Genomic DNA, 22228 nt, shown 5'->3' with positions numbered 1-22228 from the left:
ACGACACAGAGCTGGTTTAAAATCAGCAAAGTATATAAAGAATATTCATAAGCCAAACTATTTAAATGTCGGGTATCTCTCTTTTTTTATCCCATGTAACACCGCTGGAACATGTGTGGAGAAATCCAAAGCTCGACAGGCTTCCATTTCTAGTTACGGTTGCTAAACTACGATTGGACAATCGTTGTTAGGAGGAGGGGTTTAGAGCAGTTTTTATATGACACAGATGTAATTAATGTCAGTAAAACACCACACGCCCTTCTACTTCCGGCCAATGGTAACTATCTTTCGAAATAATATGAACGAGAGTCAATGGAGAGATAATTATTTTTTGATCCCGTTTGAATTGAGCTATGGGTTACAAATATGATGTTTGTCAATTTAAAAGATCATTTTTTTCAACCGAAGAAAGTCTCAGTTTATTGTTAAACTGCTGAAGTATAAGACTGTGAAAATACCTAATTAGAAAGACTACACACTTCAATGTTGCATTGATGACGTCTCTCTTAAGCTACGATGTCTCTGTGTATCATACTGGGGATGTAACGTTACTCAAATGAGCAGCGGATCTTGCTTGTTCTTTTGCTTATCTGCTGAAAACACTTCACTGGATAAAACACATCTGGTAAGATAACGTCACGTGTTGTGGAACAGAGCTATGCTAGCTAGCTAGTGAGCAAGTTGAGCATCAAGCTAGGTGACGTAAATTGTGTTAGACGAGAGATGTAGCTAGTTCACTGAGCGGTTTCACACAAAACTAAGTGGTCATATGACCTACCTACGACTAACTGAGACTTTCTTAGGTTGAAAAAAAATTCTTTTAAATTGACGAACATCATATTTGTACCGTTCATATTTTTTCCGAATTAAGGTCCCATAAGGTCCACCGGAAGGGGCGTGACTTCGACTCTCTATGTTGTGGATCATGGTATAGCTGTTGAGGCTGTGGGGAGGTTGAGGTAAATACTTGAAAATATAACCAAAGAATTTCTAATAAGGGAAGAAGTTCCACTCTCTCGTTACTTCCGGCTTCTGAACTGGTTGCAGTTCCACCAGAGTTCCATATAGGGGGCGCTCACAGGCCAATGCAGAATGAATGGGACTCTATGGAGCTATACCCCTCAAAATCCACTTTTCTCAGGATATAATTTTTTGTCTAGTAATTTGAATGTTGCATTCGAAAGGGGAGGCTAAGAAAATACACACTGCTGGGTGTTAGATTGGCTTTTGCTCTAAAAAGCCTTTTAAAATGTCAATGACGTCATACACATATACGGCCAGAGATACTGCTTCACGGCAAGCTCTGAGTCGCTTCCTTTGTTCTCTTTCGAGGTATCGACAACACAGCTGACAGGTTAGGCTCTCCCTGTCAATACACGTGCTAGAAAGAGGTTTGCTAATGTTTTAAAGACCACGCCGAAATATTCACTGACATTCTGGTTCTGCTTCGGATGCCGCCAAGCGGGATCTCCGATTGTAATCAGTCCTTCACTGACCAATCAGCATTCATTAGCAGAATGCTAGCGTGTTATGGGCAACAACGACTCAACAAATTGAAAAGACATAAGTACTCGTTCATTCAACTTTCAACCTATAATCCATGTTGAACTTGCAAAAACTACAATCAAATCTAAGATTTCTCAACGACAATCAGGCGAAAGAGACAAATGTAGCCGTCTAGCTCCATAGAGTCCCATTCATTTAGCACTGGACCGCGATCACCCCCAGTGGAACTCTGGTGGAACTGCAACCAAATTTGGTACAATGGGGCTGAATAGGGAGTGGAAAGGCTTTACGTAGACGGGCTCTGATATAACTGATTAGTCTTTGGTCTCAATGTGGTGACGACAAGGTGTGAATTAAAAAATATCCAGATGATTGTTATTTTTATGTAGGCTATTTACAGTGTCAAACTGAATGGGTGTAATATTGCACATTTCATTTTTCAGTAGAATTCCAGGATACTGATCTAAAATGAGTCTACAATCATTGGTGTAAAAACATGATTTTGTCTTAAGATTATATTTTTAACAGTAAAAGTGAATGTTTGAATGTGTTCAGTCAGAAGCCTTGTGTATTGATTGGTGACAGTAATGATTGGAACAGTATTCACATTTACGTAAAAAAGTTGAGAAAAAAAGGCCACTCATAAAAAATAATAAAAAAAGTTTTTCTGTACTAATCTGCTATACTAAAATGTTTGCCATGAGTTACCTGAATCTGCAAATGTTTTGGCCTTGGTATATACATTAATGTGTTGACAGGAATGAGCTGAACGATAACATGAACAGACTAGTCTATGGTTATGCTGGCAACATACTGGAAAAAGGAAACTAAACTGTAAAAATCAAGGAAAACTCCAACCATACCAGTTTGTTTTCTGGCTCACACAAACTTTATCCAGATACCTCAGATTCAAATCAATAAGAATCACCTGTGCAGAGCCAGCTCAAACATATGCACCCATAGAGTAGGTGGCTATCCAATCACTAATGTAAACTGCTCTCTTTTGCATTTTTTCCACACACACACACACACACACACACACACACACACACACACACACACACAGAATCACTTACACTTTAGAAAATATATTCAGCATACACAGTCACAAGCGCCTGTCTTGTAGTTTTGCATTAGTACCACATGTCAAATGAGAAAAAAAATTGTGCAAACTCTAGTTGGGGACAAAAATGGCACCGCAGTAATGAAAAAACTGCAAAAATAAAAACAAAACAAAATACATACAGTAAAATTATATCCATTAAGTGAGAAATCATTCAAAGAACCAATCAAATGATTAAGATAGCGTGTGCCCATCACCCATTAAAAAAAACAAAAAAACACAGATATTCTCAGTGAACAAAAAACATCTTACACTTATTTCTTTAGAAAATTAAACCCGTCAAACATCGCAAACTAATTTAACAGTGCTGCTGAAATTTTGAGCTTTTCTCCGAGCTGTAATCAATTGCAGTGACAGGCTTTCAGCTCACGTCATATCGCACAGCTGCAGCCTCTCTGTGTAGAGCAGGCAGTGGAAAAGTCAATTAAGCCTGCTATGGTATTGAAAAGCAATACCGACGGTCTGTACAGATACTAAATGTGCCAACCCCTGTGAAAACAACATTCTGAAAGAAAAAGGAAAATAAGTAAAAACCTGATGGATATATCAAAGCCTATATAGTATAACCCCACCGACAATAAAGTGGAAATCTCTGTTCACATACTCTGTATTGTTTCTGAAAATATATATTGTGTAATTCACCCTGCTCCCCCCTCAACTACACCAGTATCCAGTCTAGGCAGTCAGGCTGTTCAATCCCTCCATGGCAAAACATAACCAATGCTGACTGAGTCGATGACATCAATGCTGTTCCCTCCCTCTGTCCCCAGTCAGTAATTTCTTTGCCATCAGGAGCTGAACAATGGGCTTGTCTGGGATCAGTTTGAAGGGCTTTCTTATTTGCTCTTATCGTCGGCTGCTGTATCCAGTCTCATCTAGCGCTCAACCGGCAAATTCCGCAGTCTTAACGAGTCATTGTGTATACTGATAAGCAGATCCTGGAGGGTTCCTGGTGAGAAGTCCCTGTGGAGCAGGAGGAAGGAGGCCCGTCACAGGAGGGGGGCCGTGGGGATGCAGACACCCCCTCCTCCCTCAGCACTGCTCGGACTCGATGAAGCCCTCCTTCTCCTGGCCCACTGGCTCCACCTCTGCGTAGGCTGGGTGACCTGACCCCCGGCGAAACTTCATGGCTGGCCACCTGCTTGGGCGTCTCTATGAGGGTGCACAGGACAGGACGTGTGTGAGGACAGCGTTTAGATAAAGATCAGTGTCATCAAGGTAAAAGGTTAGGGCTGAGGTTGATCTATGTCTGTGATCTTAGGAGAGCCAGACTGTCTGAAATCAACTCTCTATTTAAGCAACAGCAAAGCACTTTTCCTCTTCGGTCCCCCTACAGGTTGGAAGCAGAATTGTCCATTACCGCTGTCATTTGAACTACAGATCCGCTACCTGATCTGGCAAACTTGCATAGTGCGGTTATAGCTGGTAGAGGGCCGCAAAAAGAATGCAGAAGTGCCGTTCACCCTGTTACGAGTTGATGAACCACTGAAACGATTTTGGAAACATTATTTTAAAAGGTACAAAAGAATCTTTGGTGTTGCTTTAAGTCTACTATATAGTGCATTATATTTGCCCCCCGCCATTTGATAGTGTCTGAGTGTGTAATTTATGCTCTATATAGTGCTGTGAAAAATTCCCAAAATGGAACAAAAAAAGTAGTGTCCATGGCATGCACCCTTCTTTCTGCTAGCAGTCCTACAACGCAATGCCCCACAAATTACAGCTGTGCGACTCTAAACCTGCCAGTGATAACTGTCCGAAATCTCAGATTTCTGCTCATTATAGAGTAAATTATTGAGCGTCTAATTACATAGGGAGTAGTGAATGAGTGGAAAGGAGTGAAAGGAGTGAGTTCAGATTTCTCTGCCAAGTTGAGGTGTTGAGTGTTTAGCAAAAATAGAAATGCCACACATTAACACACCCAGGCCGGCACACACGCACACACGCACACACACACACACACACACGCACACACCTCAATAACGTGTTTTCTCACGTTATAAAACCTTGAAAGATAATTCTGAGATGTCTTGACACGTCTGAGATGTGAGCAGTTTAACCAAAGTGAATCTTCACTGATCAGACAAAACAAACAAATAAATAAAATAAATAAGAATGCTTTTGTAAAGCAGATATCTTTTGTTTGTATCCTTTGTTGTTCTTTTTTCCTACCCAGGAAATCGACTCATTATTCATTTAGTCATCCCTGTGTGGGTCCAGACCAAATGAGTAGTCATCTATGGCTACAGTCCACAACAATGCACTATATAATCGTGTTTGAACATTTAACAAAAGCTATGCTGTATGCTGTATGCTTGCAGTGCTGCAAGTTTAGGAAATCATGTAGCCTTTAAATTAAACTATATATTTTTAAGCTGTCTTACATATTATGTAGTAACAAATGACATGGTATAGACAGTATTGAGTATTTTTGTCTTTTTTAAGATTTGTTGACATATAAAGAAATATTAAATATCACCTGTCTTATCCTTTAAAAACATTAACTATAACATGTATACTTAGTATGCCAAGAAGAGGGCTTCACTTTAGCGAGTAAAATCCACATCAGGGAGTTCCTGTGACTAATAATGACCTTGTAATATTGACAATGAGAACAACTTTGAACATGAGCATGATTAAGAAGTTGTTTTGTTCTCACTGTGCTACACTCTCCAAACAGCACCTACTCATGCTCCCAGAATTCACATTCATGTATTAAGAAATACTGTGTGCACCAAGTTTCATCATTCCCCTCTGAAAATCCTATGCATATTTACGAGTAAGGAGTTGAAGGAAAATGGACCGAGCACTGAATGGTGTCTGGTTTTTGTACAGATATCGTTTCTTGCTATTACGCCGGAATGTTTGAAGGTTTGAGAAAAATGTGTCTTTTCAGAACTAATTTGTTTGTATGCATTGCTAAATAAAACTCTATACTGGCAAGGGATAACTAAAATCCTGACTATAAGTCATAAATGTTGTTGTAGTGATAAAGGTAGTCAAAGAAAAACAGTGACAAACAATATCTTTTTCCCAGCAAAGGAACAGATTATTGTGGATTGAACTTCCAAAATGCCTCAAATTTGGGAAGATATGATTGCATAATTCATCATTCAATATATAAAACACATAGGAGGATCCATCTTACTGAATCTTACATCTTACTACCTACAGTATCCTCATCCTACTGGTCCATACATTGTTCAAATATTTTTGTTTATGTAATTTTTAAGAATATGAGCTAATAAGTTTTCCAAAGAAATTTCACCATAAAGTCCATTTAACTAGCTGCTCTGGAGCTTCCTTAGCAGTATTTTTCAGGGCATTTCAGGGACGTCTCGTACACATTGGCTTAAAAGTTTAAAACTTGGCCTCTGAAGCAATAGGTCAAGTATGAGCGGTCAATCTCGAAAGCTCCAGAACAGCTACTAAATGGACCTTGTTTTGAAATTATTTTGTTAACTAGTGTTTCCAAGGTCAATATTAAACTTTCATTCTTAAAGGTGCGGTAGGTAGGATTGTGAAGATCCAGGACTTAGCCAAAAAATTTGGACATCAACAACTTCTCAGTCCCTCCCCCCTTTCCGCTAAAGCCCAAAACGGTCTCCTAACCCCCTCCCCCCACAAGGGAGAACGAATGCGTGTGCATGAGCAGTGATTGACACGCAGTTAGACACCCCCCCCCTGGCCCTGATTGGTGCATCTGAACAGGGAGCGGTGGATTTTTGCAAATCACACTACAGGCTGTAGGTGGTGCCAGAGGAGCCAGATTTTATTTTTAATTACCTGCATCATATAGTTCTACTCAAACATAGGGTCAGTTTCAGCAAATATGACAGAAAGTTAGTTTTAAGGCTTACCTACTGCACCTTTAATGAACAATTTCATTTTGGAATCAAACTCCTCTTAACACCAGATGGTATCGTCTCCACCAGTGTTGTAAGGTAACTAAGTACAATTACTTACTTTACGTTACTGTACTTTTTTTGGATTTTCATGTATCTGTACTTTATTTCGTTATTTGTATTTCTGGAAACTTTTACTCCACTACTTTTCCTAAATAAAATGTATACTTTTACTTCACTACATTTCCCCTAAGTGTCTCCGTTACTCGTTACTTGCAATAAATGCTTTTGAGGTTGGAGTCAAAGATTCTTCCTAACAAAAAAATAAAATTCTGTTTTACTTTGTTTGTTGATGAATTTTAGAGGATGTGGAAACCCTGAATATTACGCTTTACTATTAGGAAGCCACAATAAAGATCATAATCAAGGTTTTTCTTTACTTTTACTTCTAAAAATTAAGTACATATATCAGAAAATTACTTTTAATACTTAAGTACAGTAAATGTCAGATACTTTAAGACTTTTACTCAAGTAATATTCTAAAAGGGGACTTTAACTTCTACCAAAGACGTTTTCTGGTAACATACTTTTATTTAAGTATTGCTTCCAAGTACTTTATACAAGACTGGTCTCGACTCACCTCAATGAGGAAGAGGCTTGCTGCAGAGGTCGGGTGATGGTAGATGTACACGGTGACCAGCACGCCGCCAACCATGACGAGCATCACCAGGAGGATGCCGAGGATCAGACCAGTGTGCAAAGGGTGTGTACCTGGCTTCCTGTCTACAGCACTGTCTGCAGGCAGCACTGAAAAAAAATAAATAAAAAAAAATAGCATGTTACAGGTTTTTATACAGAGATACAGATACTTTTTTTAAATTATTATTATACAATGTCTTAAATGCAGAGATACTTTAGATGAAAGCATACACCATAATGATGTTTTCCTCCTTCTGCTGCAGTTCTGTTGTTGAGCAGCAGGGGGCACTCATCAATCATCAATACCCTACTCTCTTACATGTACTAATATGCCTTAAAATTGACATACTTGTAACCCAAATTGATCACATTGAAAAAGACAGACATTTGATTTCAAAACTTAAAACAGTGACACCGCAAATCCCCGTCAGCTATGTACTGTATGTTTGAAAATATATACGTTCATATTCATTTTCAGAGGAGTTCATAGTTTTTTTTTTTCTGTCCTAGAGAATTACGAGAACATTTCTTTCACTTTGAGAGCAAATTCAAGGTTCATGTTCAAGCATGATCATTCTGTGGTCTTTAGGTATTCATGAGCAGCTCTTCTCTCCTGCCAACTAACCAAGGTTAGCAGCAGTTGTTCCTGATAGGACGAAACAAACCTATAGATGCTGATAAGAGAACTTCTGTAGCCTTCAGTCGTGGCAATGCAAACTGAAGAGACTGTATAGTGACTACATATTAAGTCTGTCCTTCAGTGAGCCTTAGAAGAAATCCCTCGTCTTTAAACCTTCGTCAGATTCATATCAGATTCTATCTATTCAGAGTCGACCCGGCAGGTGTTTTGAGAGTTCTTTTGAAGATGATGACGTCCTGTAACCTATTGGGAATATTCGTTTTCATCTATGGATGCAAAATGTTATCCCAATACAAAAAACAAGAGAATTTTCACCTGCAATTTGTCAGTTAGAAGAGAACATTGGATAAGAATAGAAGAACAAAATACAAAGAGAAACTGTTCTTAGTCCCAGCAGTGAAACACTGATCAGCAGGGGAAAACTAATGAAGTGATTATGAAATAAACCGCAAGGATGTCCTCACATCTTGTCTCACACATATTTATAGCATGTTCATCCCAGATCTATTCGCAAGGCTGCCGATTTCTTCTTCTATGCCCCCTAACCCCCCCCCGGCTCCTCCCTAGCTTTAATTAGCAGCTATAGCCACCGCCGAGCTTGTCAGCCAACCAGCCTCTCCCCTGGCTCCCTGCCTCATTGATTTCCAGCACACAGAATAACATGGTGGTAATCAAACCTGTCCAATGTGTGTGTGGGCAGTCACTGTGAATGTGTGGGTCTGTAAGTCAGTGTAGCCATTATGTGCACTCCTTAACTGGGAATTCAAAAAAGAACAAAGTATGGATCATTTGGTGTGCTGAAACATCACTCGACATAGTTTCAAATTAAACAAAACAATAGATTACCTCCATTGCCCATAATCTGACTGAAAACTGTTTTCATAATGCCTTTTGGTGCTGAATAGTGTTATTCATGATAGCTCTCAGAGTTTACTGTCAGTCAGCTTTACTCAGGAGCCCTACTTTTCAGAGAAAAACAACTTGGCAGAGACAATGACAATGCCATTCCCGCTATATAATCCTAAAAAATACATTGTGAGGTAGTTTTATTTTTCTCTTGTCTTCTCAGAAAGGCATTTTCTTGTGTTTATCTGTCAGAGCTGAAGAGTCCAAGAGCCATCTCTTGGTCAGCTGGAAGCCCAAACAATGCAGCAGGCTGTTAGTCTGGGGTGTTAGTAGGTTAGCAGGGGGCATGCGACTGAGCAGAGATGGAGACACAATGAGAAATCAACAGCATGGCAGCTAAATAAGCAGCGGGATGCTAGCGGAGACAGGTCTGCTCAGGCCCCTGGAGGAGCTCTGGAGTTTTATCTGGATTCCTGCGAGCTGTACATTTACAAAAGGATAGCAGAGTCTATACTGGGTCAAAGTGGGTTGTTGAAAGACAGGACAGCGAAAAACACATATGTAGTAATAAGTCTTCATGTCTGCTTTGTTTTGCCATTTGTGTGGCAATGCAGTTGAAAGTGCAATAAGAGTATCCAGTCATGCTAGCTGCCCTGTTAGGCTGTACTTTGGCACAATGGTGCTTTGAGCTAAATGCTAACACGTTGATGTTTAGCAGGTATAATGCTAACCATGTTCACCAGGTTAATTTAGCGTGTAAGCATGCTGTCAATTGCTAATTATGTAAAGCTAAACAGCCAAGGCTGATGTAAATATCATATAATAAACCAAAAAACTAATTGGAAATGTAACCTGTTGGGGGTGCTAGAGAAACATTCAGAGGATCAACAAAGTCAGTAGGGTTCATCCTGTGGGCACGATGATTAATGTACTGTATCAAGTATTTATCGGATCAATCAATTCATAGGGAAAATATCCTATTGCCCAAGGTGACAATTTCAAATTCTTTTGTCTGACCAAAAGTATAAAACCCAAAGATATTTATAAGAAAAACAAAAATAAAATCCTCACAAGTGAAAGGCAGCATCAATTGACTAATTGTTGCAGCTCTAGTTGTTGAGATATTTCAGTGTAGCCCAACAGACATTGTCATCCATAGAGCCGTGCCGTCAGCAGGCTCTATGGAGTTCATAATTATGGAAATGTTTGGTAATATTTATCATTGTAGCACAATGCAGTCTGGACACAGAAATGGCACGTTTCAAGCAAATTGCCCTGAATTCATTCTCCATTAGCGTTGTCCTTATGACGTAATGATTATGATGTAAGCACTAATGGGCAGCAGAGCTCTTAGAAGGCAATTAAATACATTAGAGCTTTTCAGAAAGGACAAATGAGACCAACGGAAACCCAGCCAAGCTGATCCTTTTTCAGCTGTGGAGCACAACCGTTCTCTCACCTGGCTGATGTTTTTTTTTTTAGGAAACTTACAATACAAAATGAGCAGACCTATAATTCTGAGTCTTTGTGTGCTGAGGAGTGGCGGTGTTGAGTAGAAACTCCAGAGAAAGGGCTCTTGTTGTTCCTCATCTCAGCACTTACTGTAGCTGTAACCACCACCATTTCCTACCACAGTCAATGTCAGAGGACACCTTGGTGTAACTGGCTGATATGAGAGCTAAACAAGTGAAGACATCCTGGATCATCTAGGTTGACTGGCACGAAGAAGACACATTTTAAAACCACTCTAATCACTGTCTGGTCTATAAAACATGTATAAATACTAATAACATGTACTAACTACTATCTTTGACTTGGGCAGTAGAAATTCATGCTTTTTATGTCTTCCACTAACAGTATGGTCATCCTGGTGCCTTCCTCCCAATTACTTTTCACCTTGAACACCATTATTGGCAGGTATGTGCTTAGATGAAGCAAAAAATGGCCCAGAGAGAGATATCGTCACAGTGCCAGGCGGAGTGAGGAGAGACATGCAGCGTTTGTGTAATGAAAGTGTGATAGAAGCCGGCGAATTCCAATTCTCTCAAGCTGGAAACATTTGAGAGGCCATCTCTGGAAAACTGATAGAGTTGGAGAGGTCATTTCAGAGTTTGGATGTTTTGCACATATTAGCGATTAAAGCATGTTGTGCTCAGTACATAAGAAAATGCTGAATTCTCAAGGTGCTGTGACAAATGTAGCAATTTTTAAACATCAACCACAGTCAAATTATAGTTTGATGTAATTTATGTGAACAATGCATCATTTAAAGATTGATGTCTTAATGCAAGTGTTTCATGCATTAAGTTGAACATTCAAAAAGCCACTGTATCTTCATGTTTATACAACTACTGCTTTTTCTACCTCTGCATTGCAGGAAAACAGCCATGTCTTACTGAAAAAAATATCATATACATGGTTTTTCTGTTGCCTTTGTGACTTTATTTGCTACTTTTGGACACACAGCTTCTACTCTCCCTGGTCTTCCCTCACACCGGTCCAGACACTATAATTGATCACTGCAACCCACAAAGGACAGTTAAGCATGAACAAAGTTTATCAGCTGATTGAGCCACACATCCTCCAAAAAGATCAAAAAGCAATCAGGGACCAATACCTCAGTAGTGAAAACAGAAACAGGAGGCAGACAAATAAACACACACACAGTCATAAATACAACAGGGAGTAAATGCACATAGCAACAACCGTCACAACCGTTTTGGATGCCACAGCAGTGGAAGATAGAGACCTACCCTGGTTGTCTCTGAGATGCAGTGCGATCTTGGTATCATCTGTGAGGAGACAAAGAGAGAAAGATGTGTGTGTTCAGAAATAATAATCAATATTTCTCTTTGTAGTTTGTTTATGAAGCTCTGACAATATAAGCAACTCCCCGAAGGTCCCAAATGAGATAAGCTTCTTTCATTAGTGGACCATCTTCCTTTCAACGTGAAATTTACTACACTTAAAATCTGATTAAAAATGAAAGCTTTGAATATAATGGTCCAGCATGCATAATTCAGCACATAAAAGCTGTCTGGGGTTAACTATACATGTGAAATATGGAAATGTAGCGTGACCCACTTCTCCTCGAAGGGTAGCAGGCATTTACGCACACCGATTCACATTATGCTAATTCAACACATACACTACCGGATATATTACACTGAACGATTTAGTTCAAAAGGATTTTCTATTTCAATTTTCAAAAGAACCAATGCAGCCACATTTGGGTGTCTAAAATGAATCATTAAATTAGATATTGTACTGTAAGAGACCGCATACAATTTTGTCCAAGTCAATTTGACTACAGAGTGAGGGTCATGAATATGGATCATCATCATTGGTTAATCGAAAAAGAAGCCTTTGTGTCTGACCACTATATGTGTCTGTTTATTTCACAAAAATATGTATATTCATAACTGTGTTCAGATTTATACCAGAGCTGAGAGAGAGGTGACATTTACTCTAGACGTTTTTACTCAGGAAATTGTCTATTATGCTTCATTTTCTATGTTTAATTATTTTCTACTGCCATTCATACTCCTCATACATACATATATGAGTTAAGTTGCCCACACATTTTGCAAAATAACACAATATGAACAATGTACCAAAATTCCTCAAATATTAAATCATAATTTGTACCTTTAAAGGGTCTTCATAAAAGACTATGTAACAGTTTCTAGTCATGGTGGAAATGACTAGTGGAAATTCAACAGGAGGTTTTACAGGGTTTTAATTGGCTATTTGCATCAAAAACTTGAGGCTGTGTATATATATATATTGGGAGTATGTTCAGATAAATGCAAAGTCAATCCAAAATATTTAAAAACAGATAAATAATAAATACAAATTTAAAAACTGCCCTAATGTGGCATGTACTTAGGAGACGGTCTCTAACTTCAGCTCATGACTTTGTATATAATGGGAGGAGGCCCACATGAATGTAAAGATGGTCTAAAACAATTATGAAGATATTGACAAGTGTGGGCCATAACTCATTGGGCCAAATAGCATAATTTAAAAAGGGGGTTGTACATGCAGATGCAAGTGGAAATTGTGTCTATAGAAAAAAATGGGAAAGCTTAAAAATCTGTAAAGCTTACTTGACCGTTATGCATGCACTATTGAGACAATCCCTAACTTCAACAAGGCATCAACATCAGACCACGAGGTCAAAATAACACCTAAGCAACCTCAGTCCTTCACTGCACAACAAATCTGTTGGAAAACTGTTTAAAAGACACGTTTCTGTTATTTAGCCTTCCCTCATTGACATACAGTTCAACAGCACCACAAACTACAGCCTCGACAATGATCATACAGTTGAACACTTCTCTAAAACAGTTTCAACAATAAGTAAACAATATAACCTTCAAGAAGGTGAGATTTATAGCAGGACTGTTGTATTATACTGCATTACTTTTACCTGGCACCTGAATGTATTTCCTCTATAGCAGCATTTAGTTGAATGTCAATAGAGAGAGATTCAAACTCTCCATGTTGGGGTTTCTCACAGCCAAACACCTCTCCACCCATACAGACACAGTTCTCTTTATGTCTCTTTTCCTTCCTCTCATGCTCTCATCCACCAGGAGCCACCCAGCCAGCTCTCTAACCTGACCTTTGACCCCTGCAGCTGAAGAGACAGGCGCGAGCTGGGGAAACCAATCCTCTGTATGTGTCAGAAAGTGCAAGGAGTTTCTTTGCATCGGCTACACAACAAATACCACAGAATGACCTCTTGACCTCCTGGACACACACACACACACACACACACACACACACACACACACCCTTTCAACACGGCCCGGTTTGATCTGTAGGATTACGTGTCGTGTTTTGCCTCACAGATGGACAGTTTTCACACTGCATCCATCCTCATCACAGCAGCCCATCCAGCACCCCAACTGCGATGAAGTGTCCATTTAAATTCAGCCCCCACAAGATGATTAATGGGGGTCTGATGGAGAAAATTTTGGCTACTCCCTCACTTAGCGATGAAAGTAAATTTCTGTGAGAATGAAATAATGGATAACCCAGGCTTGAATGTAGAAAACCTTAAAAAACTCAACAATAGATTAAAAAAACCCATCAACGAGATAGGAACAGAGTGAAATAACACTGCAGGCGCTGCACTACAAAAGATTCCCAACCTCAAGTTATTTAGTCTCTTTAAAAAATGACATTTTCAGGACCATTTTTAAGAATTTAGTTGGTTTGGAAAAATAAGACTTTAAAACCTAAAAGTCAGTAAGTTGATGTAATATCACTTTGCTTTATAGTAGTTACAAAGGAACAGGGAAGGGAAAAAAGAAATTAGAGGAGGTGGACAGCATGAATATCCATAAACCAAATATTAACCACAAATATTAAATTACCACATTGAGCAATTACCAAAGGAAGCAGAAGTTTTTAAGGAACAACAACCCAAAAGCATGATCACCCTTCATTTTCAGTTTGTAACTGAGCACAGACAAGGTCAAAGCCTTGACTTAGAAAGAGCCAAGAGTCCTTGCTGAATCCATGAAGATGGATTGTTCGCAGTGTGCCATGAGCTAAAACACTGATTGATATGCTTTATCTCATGATGTCAAAAAAATCCTTCATTCCAACAGCTAAATCTGAAGATATTTTATATTTTAAATCTCACAGGAAGACCAAAACCAACACTGAACTCATCCCACTATACAATATATATATATATCCTATTCCTCCATTGTTGTCTAAAAACTATTAAAAACACCACAACAACCACACACTGTTGCACAATGTGGCATGTTCCTACATAATTGGTATTGGTTTCTATGGGATTAGTTGACAATTGGAAAAAACATAACATCAGCGTTATCGTTTACATTATAAAAAAAACATTAAAAGAAATGGAATGAAAATGAAACTTATTATACCATATACCATATTTATCCTGTAAGACACGTCAGACACATTTCTATCCATTTGTGATGGACAATAAAGCTTTTCTGAGTATGAATCCTACTGTATCTGATAGATACACAGTTGAAGCCATAGGTCATTCAGAGGCTCACTTACTCTATAGATGTGCTTAAAAGGCTGCAGCAAATTCATCACGATAAGAGTGGATGTCTGAAATGATTTGTTGTCAATCAGCTCAATGTGATGTGTGCCCATTGTGCATCCCAGACATCACATACAATTAACACAAGACGAGCAGGGGAGAAGACAAGACATACAGTACAGTGTGTGTGCTTTTGGTATTGAATATTTACAGTGTTTGATATGATGACAGTAGGTGAGTAAGTGGCTCTCTCCTATCATTTTAAATCAGTACCACCACATCTGCAGCTGATTAAGATAAATTACCTGTTTACTTAAATAAATTGCAGAAAAGTCATAAAACCAACTCGTAACTCTTGCACCTCTAGAGAGAAGTAAAAAAAAATGTAAGTAAACAAACTTTGAAGGACACCTTGGCCGTTTTCCTATCATCAGCAGAAGAATCCAGTCGGCTCCTTTCAAAGAGGATTTGCATTAGATACGTAACTCTGAGATTATGCTGCAGTGTGGTTTGGGTTAGCCTCCTGCTGGGGTGCAGTGAATCATGTGCTCAATCACTGCCAATATCAAAGGACGACACCCTCAAACTGCTGGGAAATATTGTCAGTGAGGATGAAAGTAAATACTTTTCTACTGTAAATGTCATGTTTGAAAACCCTTTTTTGATTTTAATTTTTATACAAGAACACTATCTCCTATACACAAATATTGTATGTGCAAACATGCCAAGGGAGCTACTTTAACATTATTTTAAGTTTCCTTCTCACTCAATATTCATAGTCAGATTTGTTTTAGCTATATCAGTTAGCACAACACTGGCGTTATTTCATATTTTTGTTGTTCATAAAGTTTCAGTGGCAGATTAAAACACAGTTGGTCTGCTGGTGGGTATTTCCGGCAGCAGGAAGGTGTATGTGGGATAAACTACAATGCCCAAGCTAGCCACTATACTAGCTGTCAGAAGCTAATGTATTGCTAATACATCTATACCTGTTAAATTACTGTTGGGTTTTTACTCTTTCACTGTAGATACTTTGTAAGATGAAGTCATTACCAGACCTATCTTTTAAAGTATCTTTAAAAATCTGTATGTTCTACTGATCTGTAACTTCAGCCATATTCACTACACCCTTACAGGAATATATGTCCAACCAAACAAATGTTATATATCTGTCCAATGCCTTTTTAACTTTATAGCCTCTGTTCCTCTAGATTTTTTATTTTTCACTAAAAAGCCACAGTAATGGAACCCGACTAGGAAGAGCCCTCAAATGTAAAATAAGACCTTGAAAGCGAGAGAGAGAACATAGGTAATAACAAGGTAAAGCTTTCAGACAACCTCAATATCTGGATCAGATCGAGCCAATTTCGCTAAACTCCAAAATGATTGTAAAGTCACTTTCCACTTACTGTGACAAAAGCCAGCGCTCAATCTAATTTCCTATTAAAATTTTAGCCATCAAAAATGAAAATTGGTCTTCGTTCGTCATAATTAACCTGAAAAACGATTAAGAAGAACAATAACAGGATAAGAATATGTTTGATACATCAACAGATCCATCATCAGAAAAGGAATAAAAGGTTTCTGAAAATAAAGATCGATGGCGAACCAGCGGAGCTGAACGACATGATCACAGACGTTTGTGTGGGTGCATCTATTTTGGAGCGATTTGTCCTAATTCAAACTGGATTGTTTAAAAGTTGGGACAAACACAGCTGCTGCGCCTTGCACCACTGCCTGCCATCTGGAATGAATTTTGTATGTGTAGAGCTACAGTAGGCCTACATATTTATGCATTTTCCAAGATAGAAAAGTGTCTTGCTCATGTTATAAAAGAGAAAACACATCAATACCAATAAAGAACAGTTCCAGCAAATGCACTTCATTTAAAATCTTGCCAGAACAGAGCATCCATCACTACCTGAAGGAAAGCTCTGGGCTTCATGCACCGTGACCTCATTCCAGCTCTTTTCCACTTTACCTTCAGTGGGGACGCTGGTGGGAGGGTGGGAGGTGGAGGGTGTGTCCCTGGCAGTGGCATCTTTGCTCCTGGATGTTGTTTTTGGGGCAATCGTGGTGGTAAAGGGGTAGACATACGTGGTGTCGATGATGTCACACATCTTGTCCTTGGTCTGAAAGATGAGAGATGTTGTCATGGCTGTGTGCTAAGAGAAATAATGTGTGTGTGAGTGTGTGTGTGTGTGTGTGTGTGGGGGGAAATAATAGGGGTCACACTGCATACAGCAATGGATTGATCCAAACACTCCAGCTCCAAACACACACACACACACACACACACACACACATATGTATTTTATCATTAGCAAGCAAGACAAAGAAACATTTAAAGCGCTATCACATTTAAATAATGTCTGATCAGCATGTTTTTTGGCTTGATTGCTCACCTCATCTGGGCAGCTGTTGTCCACCCAGTCCTGCCGATGGCGATCAAAGCCACTGGAACATCTGGAGGGAGAGGAAAAGACTGTCAGTCAGTCAAATCTTTAGTCTAATAAAAGAAGTTTAGTATTGCACTTCTATAAAGTTGGGGGACTTGCATGTTATCTCACTGCTTCCATACTGCTGTGTTTTAGTGTTTTAACTAGGCCTGTCAAAATAATGCGTTAATTTCGATTAATTAATCTGAGAACAAATAACCCGTTAAAAAAATAACGCAGATTAATCTATTCCATATTGACGTTTGACCCGGAGCCATTCTAGCCACCATTGGACTGTAAAATGAAGGAGGGAGACGAGAATGTGCTGCCTGGATCATTAATTGGAACATTTACTTGTAAAAATCTTCTTCCTGCCAACTCTGGCTACCGAAATCTGGTGCCACTGATATGTCTGCGCTTCTCTCTGATGCTCTGAAGACGATACAGGAAACACAAACACCGCTGCACGTGACGCTAGTTAACACTATACTCAACAGCAGCTAACGTTAGCCTACCGCTAGCTAGTAGCTGGATTAAAAACGGTTAAAATGCTGACAGCTAACGCTAAACGGTGTAAAGTTTGACTGTGTTTTACTGTAGAGGATTCAACACCGGGATGTAACAATCTGCAGCTGCCGTCGGAGAAACAACACAGACGGTGCGTTCAATGAAACTGGTAAACTACAGCCTCGTGGTGCATTTGAAGTTATTGTAAATGTCCTTTTCCCATCTGATGGTTCAACAGCAATTTACTACTGAAATTTGTTATTGTTATTGTTATACATTATTATTAAATCATTTAATTTTGACCATATGGCCTTAGCAATAAACAAGCCGTTCTTTAATGCCACCAACTGTTGTTTAGTACCCTTTTTTTTCTTTTCTTTTTTTACTTTCTTAAAAAGTATTGGTTCAGGCACCGTTAATTATGTATGCGATTAATTTCGATTAATTAATCACAGAGTATGTAATTAATTAGATTACATTTTTTAATCGATTGACAGCCCTAGTTTTAACACAACTTAATTTTACTTTATATCACTGTGTGTGTACTACTGTGAAATGTTAAAGTTGATGCGACTATTATATATGGTGACACTAATCAATTATGTGTCTGTATGCAGGACAGCATGGAGGAAAGCATCTATGTATAATATCAAGATGAGGAAGGAGGGCGGTCAGTTGTGAGATTTCTTGGTTGAGAATGGATGGATGGCACTATTTTCTTTTTCTGTTTTATTATAATTTTCTTCTTTTTAATTTTTCTTTTAAATTAATTACATTTTTATTGTATTCTCTTCATGTCTCTCGTTGCACTATTGATATGATAGCAAAATGTATAACTTGTTTCTGTCAAGCTCCTACTCATTAGACCCTCCCTGTGCAGGTTAACACTCAAGTCTTTAAACTCCTCACACCCAGTTTATAATGCAGAGTTTCTTTTCTTTTCCTCTCTACCTCTTCATTTAAGAGGTAGAGACATGGACATTTGAGAGGTGAGAACAAACACAGGAAAAGAGAACATCTTAAACACTTGGCATGGCAAATGTAGGCTTTCTGTTCAAAATGTTGAAGTCTCAAGCTCCTTCAGAGGAAACATTACACAACTGTTTTCAATCGGTGAGTCAAAGTGTATATTTCATGTATTGTGTATGTTTCTGCGTGGAATATGTAGAGGCTGTAAAAACAAATCTCCCATCATGACAATAAACTTTAATAAATGTTCACCATCATAAGAGTCACAGACATTATTATGACAACTTTATATAACACAGGTTTTTCTTCTCTGAATCAAGCTGAGAAGCAAACATCTGTACCTCCTCTGCCTTTTTTTTTTTTTACAGTATGAAGACGTGGGATCTGTAAGGGGGAAGTTCAATGGGTCATGGGGCCTTGGGATAAGGGTGCTGCTGAGTAATAACCTCAAAAGGCAGACAGCCATCGAGGCGGCAGCGACTAATCCTCCATGCTGTAAACGGATCAAAATTATAAATCGCCCACTGGCGAACTCGCCATTATTCTGTCTAGGCCCACAAACTGTATCCTGTCTGGAAGGAAAAGTTAGTATGCAAAGTAGTAAACCCACTCACACTGTGTTTGGTCAAACTGAAGTTGAAAAGCTTTCTGCAAATGATTTGCCACTGCAGGTGGGAGATGTACGGAAAAATGCACACATATGAAAACAACCTATGACCGACTTACAATGCAGTAACGCAGCAGTTTAATGCCAGCAATGGTATCTGTGCTTTGTTCTGAGAGGACAATATGAGTCCAGTAGAGTTTTAGACATCCCCAGCAGGCCCCATTTCTCGAGTGAACATATTGTTATGGTAATGGCTTTATGTGAAGGAGTCCATTTTCATCTTCCTACCTCTCTAATCATCCCATTCCTTTTATTCCCCCCCAAAATTCTGCCACATCTGTTCAATCAGGCGAGACAGATTCCTCCGCTTAATCCCCCACTTTTTCCCGACTGCTGAGAGGGAAGCAAAATGAGACACAATATTACCGAGCAGGTCTAACTTGTCCCTATGTGGAGCTTGTGTTTTGTTTCATCTCAATGGCATCCATCACAGCTAGTTGCCATCTAGCGCAGTGAGCCACGGTGCTTTTAATTAGAAATGGGCCGAGGTGCTTCATTTGAATATAAATGAACCCATGAGGGAGAATATTTATCTTTAGGTTTCCAACATTCACAGCAGGATGGATAGATTATATTATTGGGTTCCATTCCGACTTCTTGAGACACCATCTGAAATGCATGGAAGTCATGCATTCTTTGCATTTCATTTTTTTTGTTTGTTTATTAAACAGAGGCCATGCACAGCACAAATGTTGCACTAGAGCTATATAGCTAATTTACATCTGCGGTCCCTGGGCTGGAACGTATTAAAAAACAATACAGTACAACAATATATATAACATATAATAACAATTAAAAAGCAAAACCGTTTGCAAGCCAACAGTTTGCAATATTTACAAACAGTACATCACATAAAACGTCTTACAAAAATGTTTGACTATATACATAGTCTCAGAGTTGGTTGGTTCCATACAAAGGTTTAGATCAGTGATCACATTATTGATTTGTCTTGAGCCATGTTTTAAGTGGGTTGGAAATGAGCTGCAGCTCTGACTGCAAATGCTGATTGTCCGAAAGCAGTTTCCCTAAATTTAGCCGAGCAGTCACCCCACCGTGGCTGATGACCTGGTCTCCCTAGTATTGTCCCTGCAAAATGACACACATTGATTAAGCGGTGGTGGCCTAAGACCATGAATTAATTTATACATTAGCACATACCTGCTTAACAAAGGAAACTGTCAAAGGTCAATAAATTATACTTTTGAATGATGGTACAATGATGGTAGATTCTTGTTGTTTTTTTTGGAGAATTTTCACTGATTGTAAAGAGTGTATAATGGTTTTAGCGTAGTCACGTCTGCCTTGGACCAGCTTGTGGCACAGTAAGATAAATGTGAGAAAATCATTGAGTTCATAAAGAGTTTAGCAGAAGCTAGAGGCCGTTGGTGTCTAATATGTCTAAAGTTCATTAGACTAGTTCTGACACTTCTGGTTACCTTTTATATATGTTTTTTTTATTTATTTAAGTGAGAATCAGTGATTATGCCTAGATACTTAAAGTTCGCAACAGTACTGATTACCTCTCCTTGAACTAGGATGTCAGGTTGATGTGTGTTCTTTCTATTGATAGAAAAATACATGCCCACAGCATTGCCATGTTAGGACTAAGACAACAGTGAGTTAACCAGTCTGACACTTTGTTTAGTTTAGTTTAGTTTATTAGTTTATAATGTCGTGGACAGTCCCCCTTAATTAACTGTAGAGTAAAAGGAGCAGCTTTAGCCTCAACGGCTAATTTCCAGCTGTAGTCCCCGGCCAGCTGACTATAGGCATCCTAAAATACAATGGTTAACATATTAAAATGAGTTACATTACATCTACAATAAAAGCAGGCCTAAGCTGTTCAATGCTGCAGTAAGATTTGAAGCAGCTTGTTCTTTTGTTTTAGCATGGGTGTAAATAACTGTCTGCATACATCTGGATGTGAAACTCTGGGCAATTCAAGGGCAGATGATTCAATTCTAATCCTTCAGCTTTTCATTAAATCAATGTTTTTGATACTTTTTATGGTCTGCATTTTTTTTATTTTTTTTTAGCAAAAAACATTGAATGTATTTACATTCTGTATTTGCCTCGCTATACAGCAGTTTTCAATGTTAGTGGCGGAGTCCGCCATCCAATTCACAGAAAAACGAAGCATGTATCACATTGATATCTCCCTCAATGTTTATTGTGTTTATTGTTCACTCTCCTACAGCTGTATTAGAGCTTTCAGCATACAACTGGTGAAACACGGGGTGTCACCAAATCAACCAAATCTCCCTCTCATCAAGTCCTTAAAGGTATAGTGCGTAGTTTCTGTCTCCCCCATGAGGAATTCTAAGTAATGACAACGGCACTGTCGTTGCAGCCACATGACAAAAGCTTTTCTGTAATCGCGCACCATCCCCACCCATTCTCCACGGAGTTGCTTGTATAGAAAGGAGGACACAGAGGATTAAAAACATGATTCTTCAGAAGAGGTAATTATCTTCACTCAGGTTTTTGCACCTGAAAGTTGCTGGACGACACCATTTTCTAAACTTAGCAATACTGAGAAATACAGAGAGAGTTTTGTGGAGCTGATAATTAGCGTTGTATTGACTCATTTGACAATGGCTTGAATGTAGCGGATGTTTATTATTACAAAAAAGTTATGCAATAAAGCTTTAACGTTTTATTTTCTCATAAAAAAGTTAAACAAATCCATTGGTGTAGTGGGTGTAATGAGTATTTTTTACATTATTGCATTATTAGATTTACTTAAGTAAACAAACTGATTACTTCTTTTCCCTTTTTCAATCTCTGAGATTGTGATTACACCATTTCTGAAGATAAAAGTATGCAATAACAATTTCCTCGGAGACTAAGACATATTAAATCCCAATATTTGCCTCCTTAACTGCCATTCATTTTTTTTTAATTTTTTTTTATTGCATTTGTGATGCTCACCAGCTGTTTTCTTTTGG

At 38.7% G+C, this 22228-nt stretch overlaps 1 protein-coding gene across 1 annotated transcript in view; it reads right to left on the bottom strand.

The window, feature by feature from the left end:
- Positions 1-2052: 2052 nt before the first annotated feature.
- plxdc2b (plexin domain containing 2b) overlaps positions 2053-22228 on the bottom strand; it is a 96524-nt gene continuing 76348 nt past the window's right edge. Inside the window, exons 10-14 of the mRNA XM_078281201.1 lie at positions 17105-17165; positions 16681-16831; positions 11413-11451; positions 7115-7281; positions 2053-3781 (exon numbers count right to left, since the gene is read on the bottom strand). Of these exons, the coding sequence (XP_078137327.1) occupies positions 3662-3781; positions 7115-7281; positions 11413-11451; positions 16681-16831; positions 17105-17165 (538 nt within the window). The 3' untranslated portion in view covers positions 2053-3661. The remainder of the gene's footprint in view (positions 3782-7114; positions 7282-11412; positions 11452-16680; positions 16832-17104; positions 17166-22228) is intronic.

Source organism: Sander vitreus, chromosome 22 (assembly GCF_031162955.1).
Source record: "Sander vitreus isolate 19-12246 chromosome 22, sanVit1, whole genome shotgun sequence".
Classification (NCBI taxonomy): domain Eukaryota; kingdom Metazoa; phylum Chordata; class Actinopteri; order Perciformes; family Percidae; genus Sander; species Sander vitreus.
This window is presented reverse-complemented; position numbering and strand designations above follow the sequence as displayed.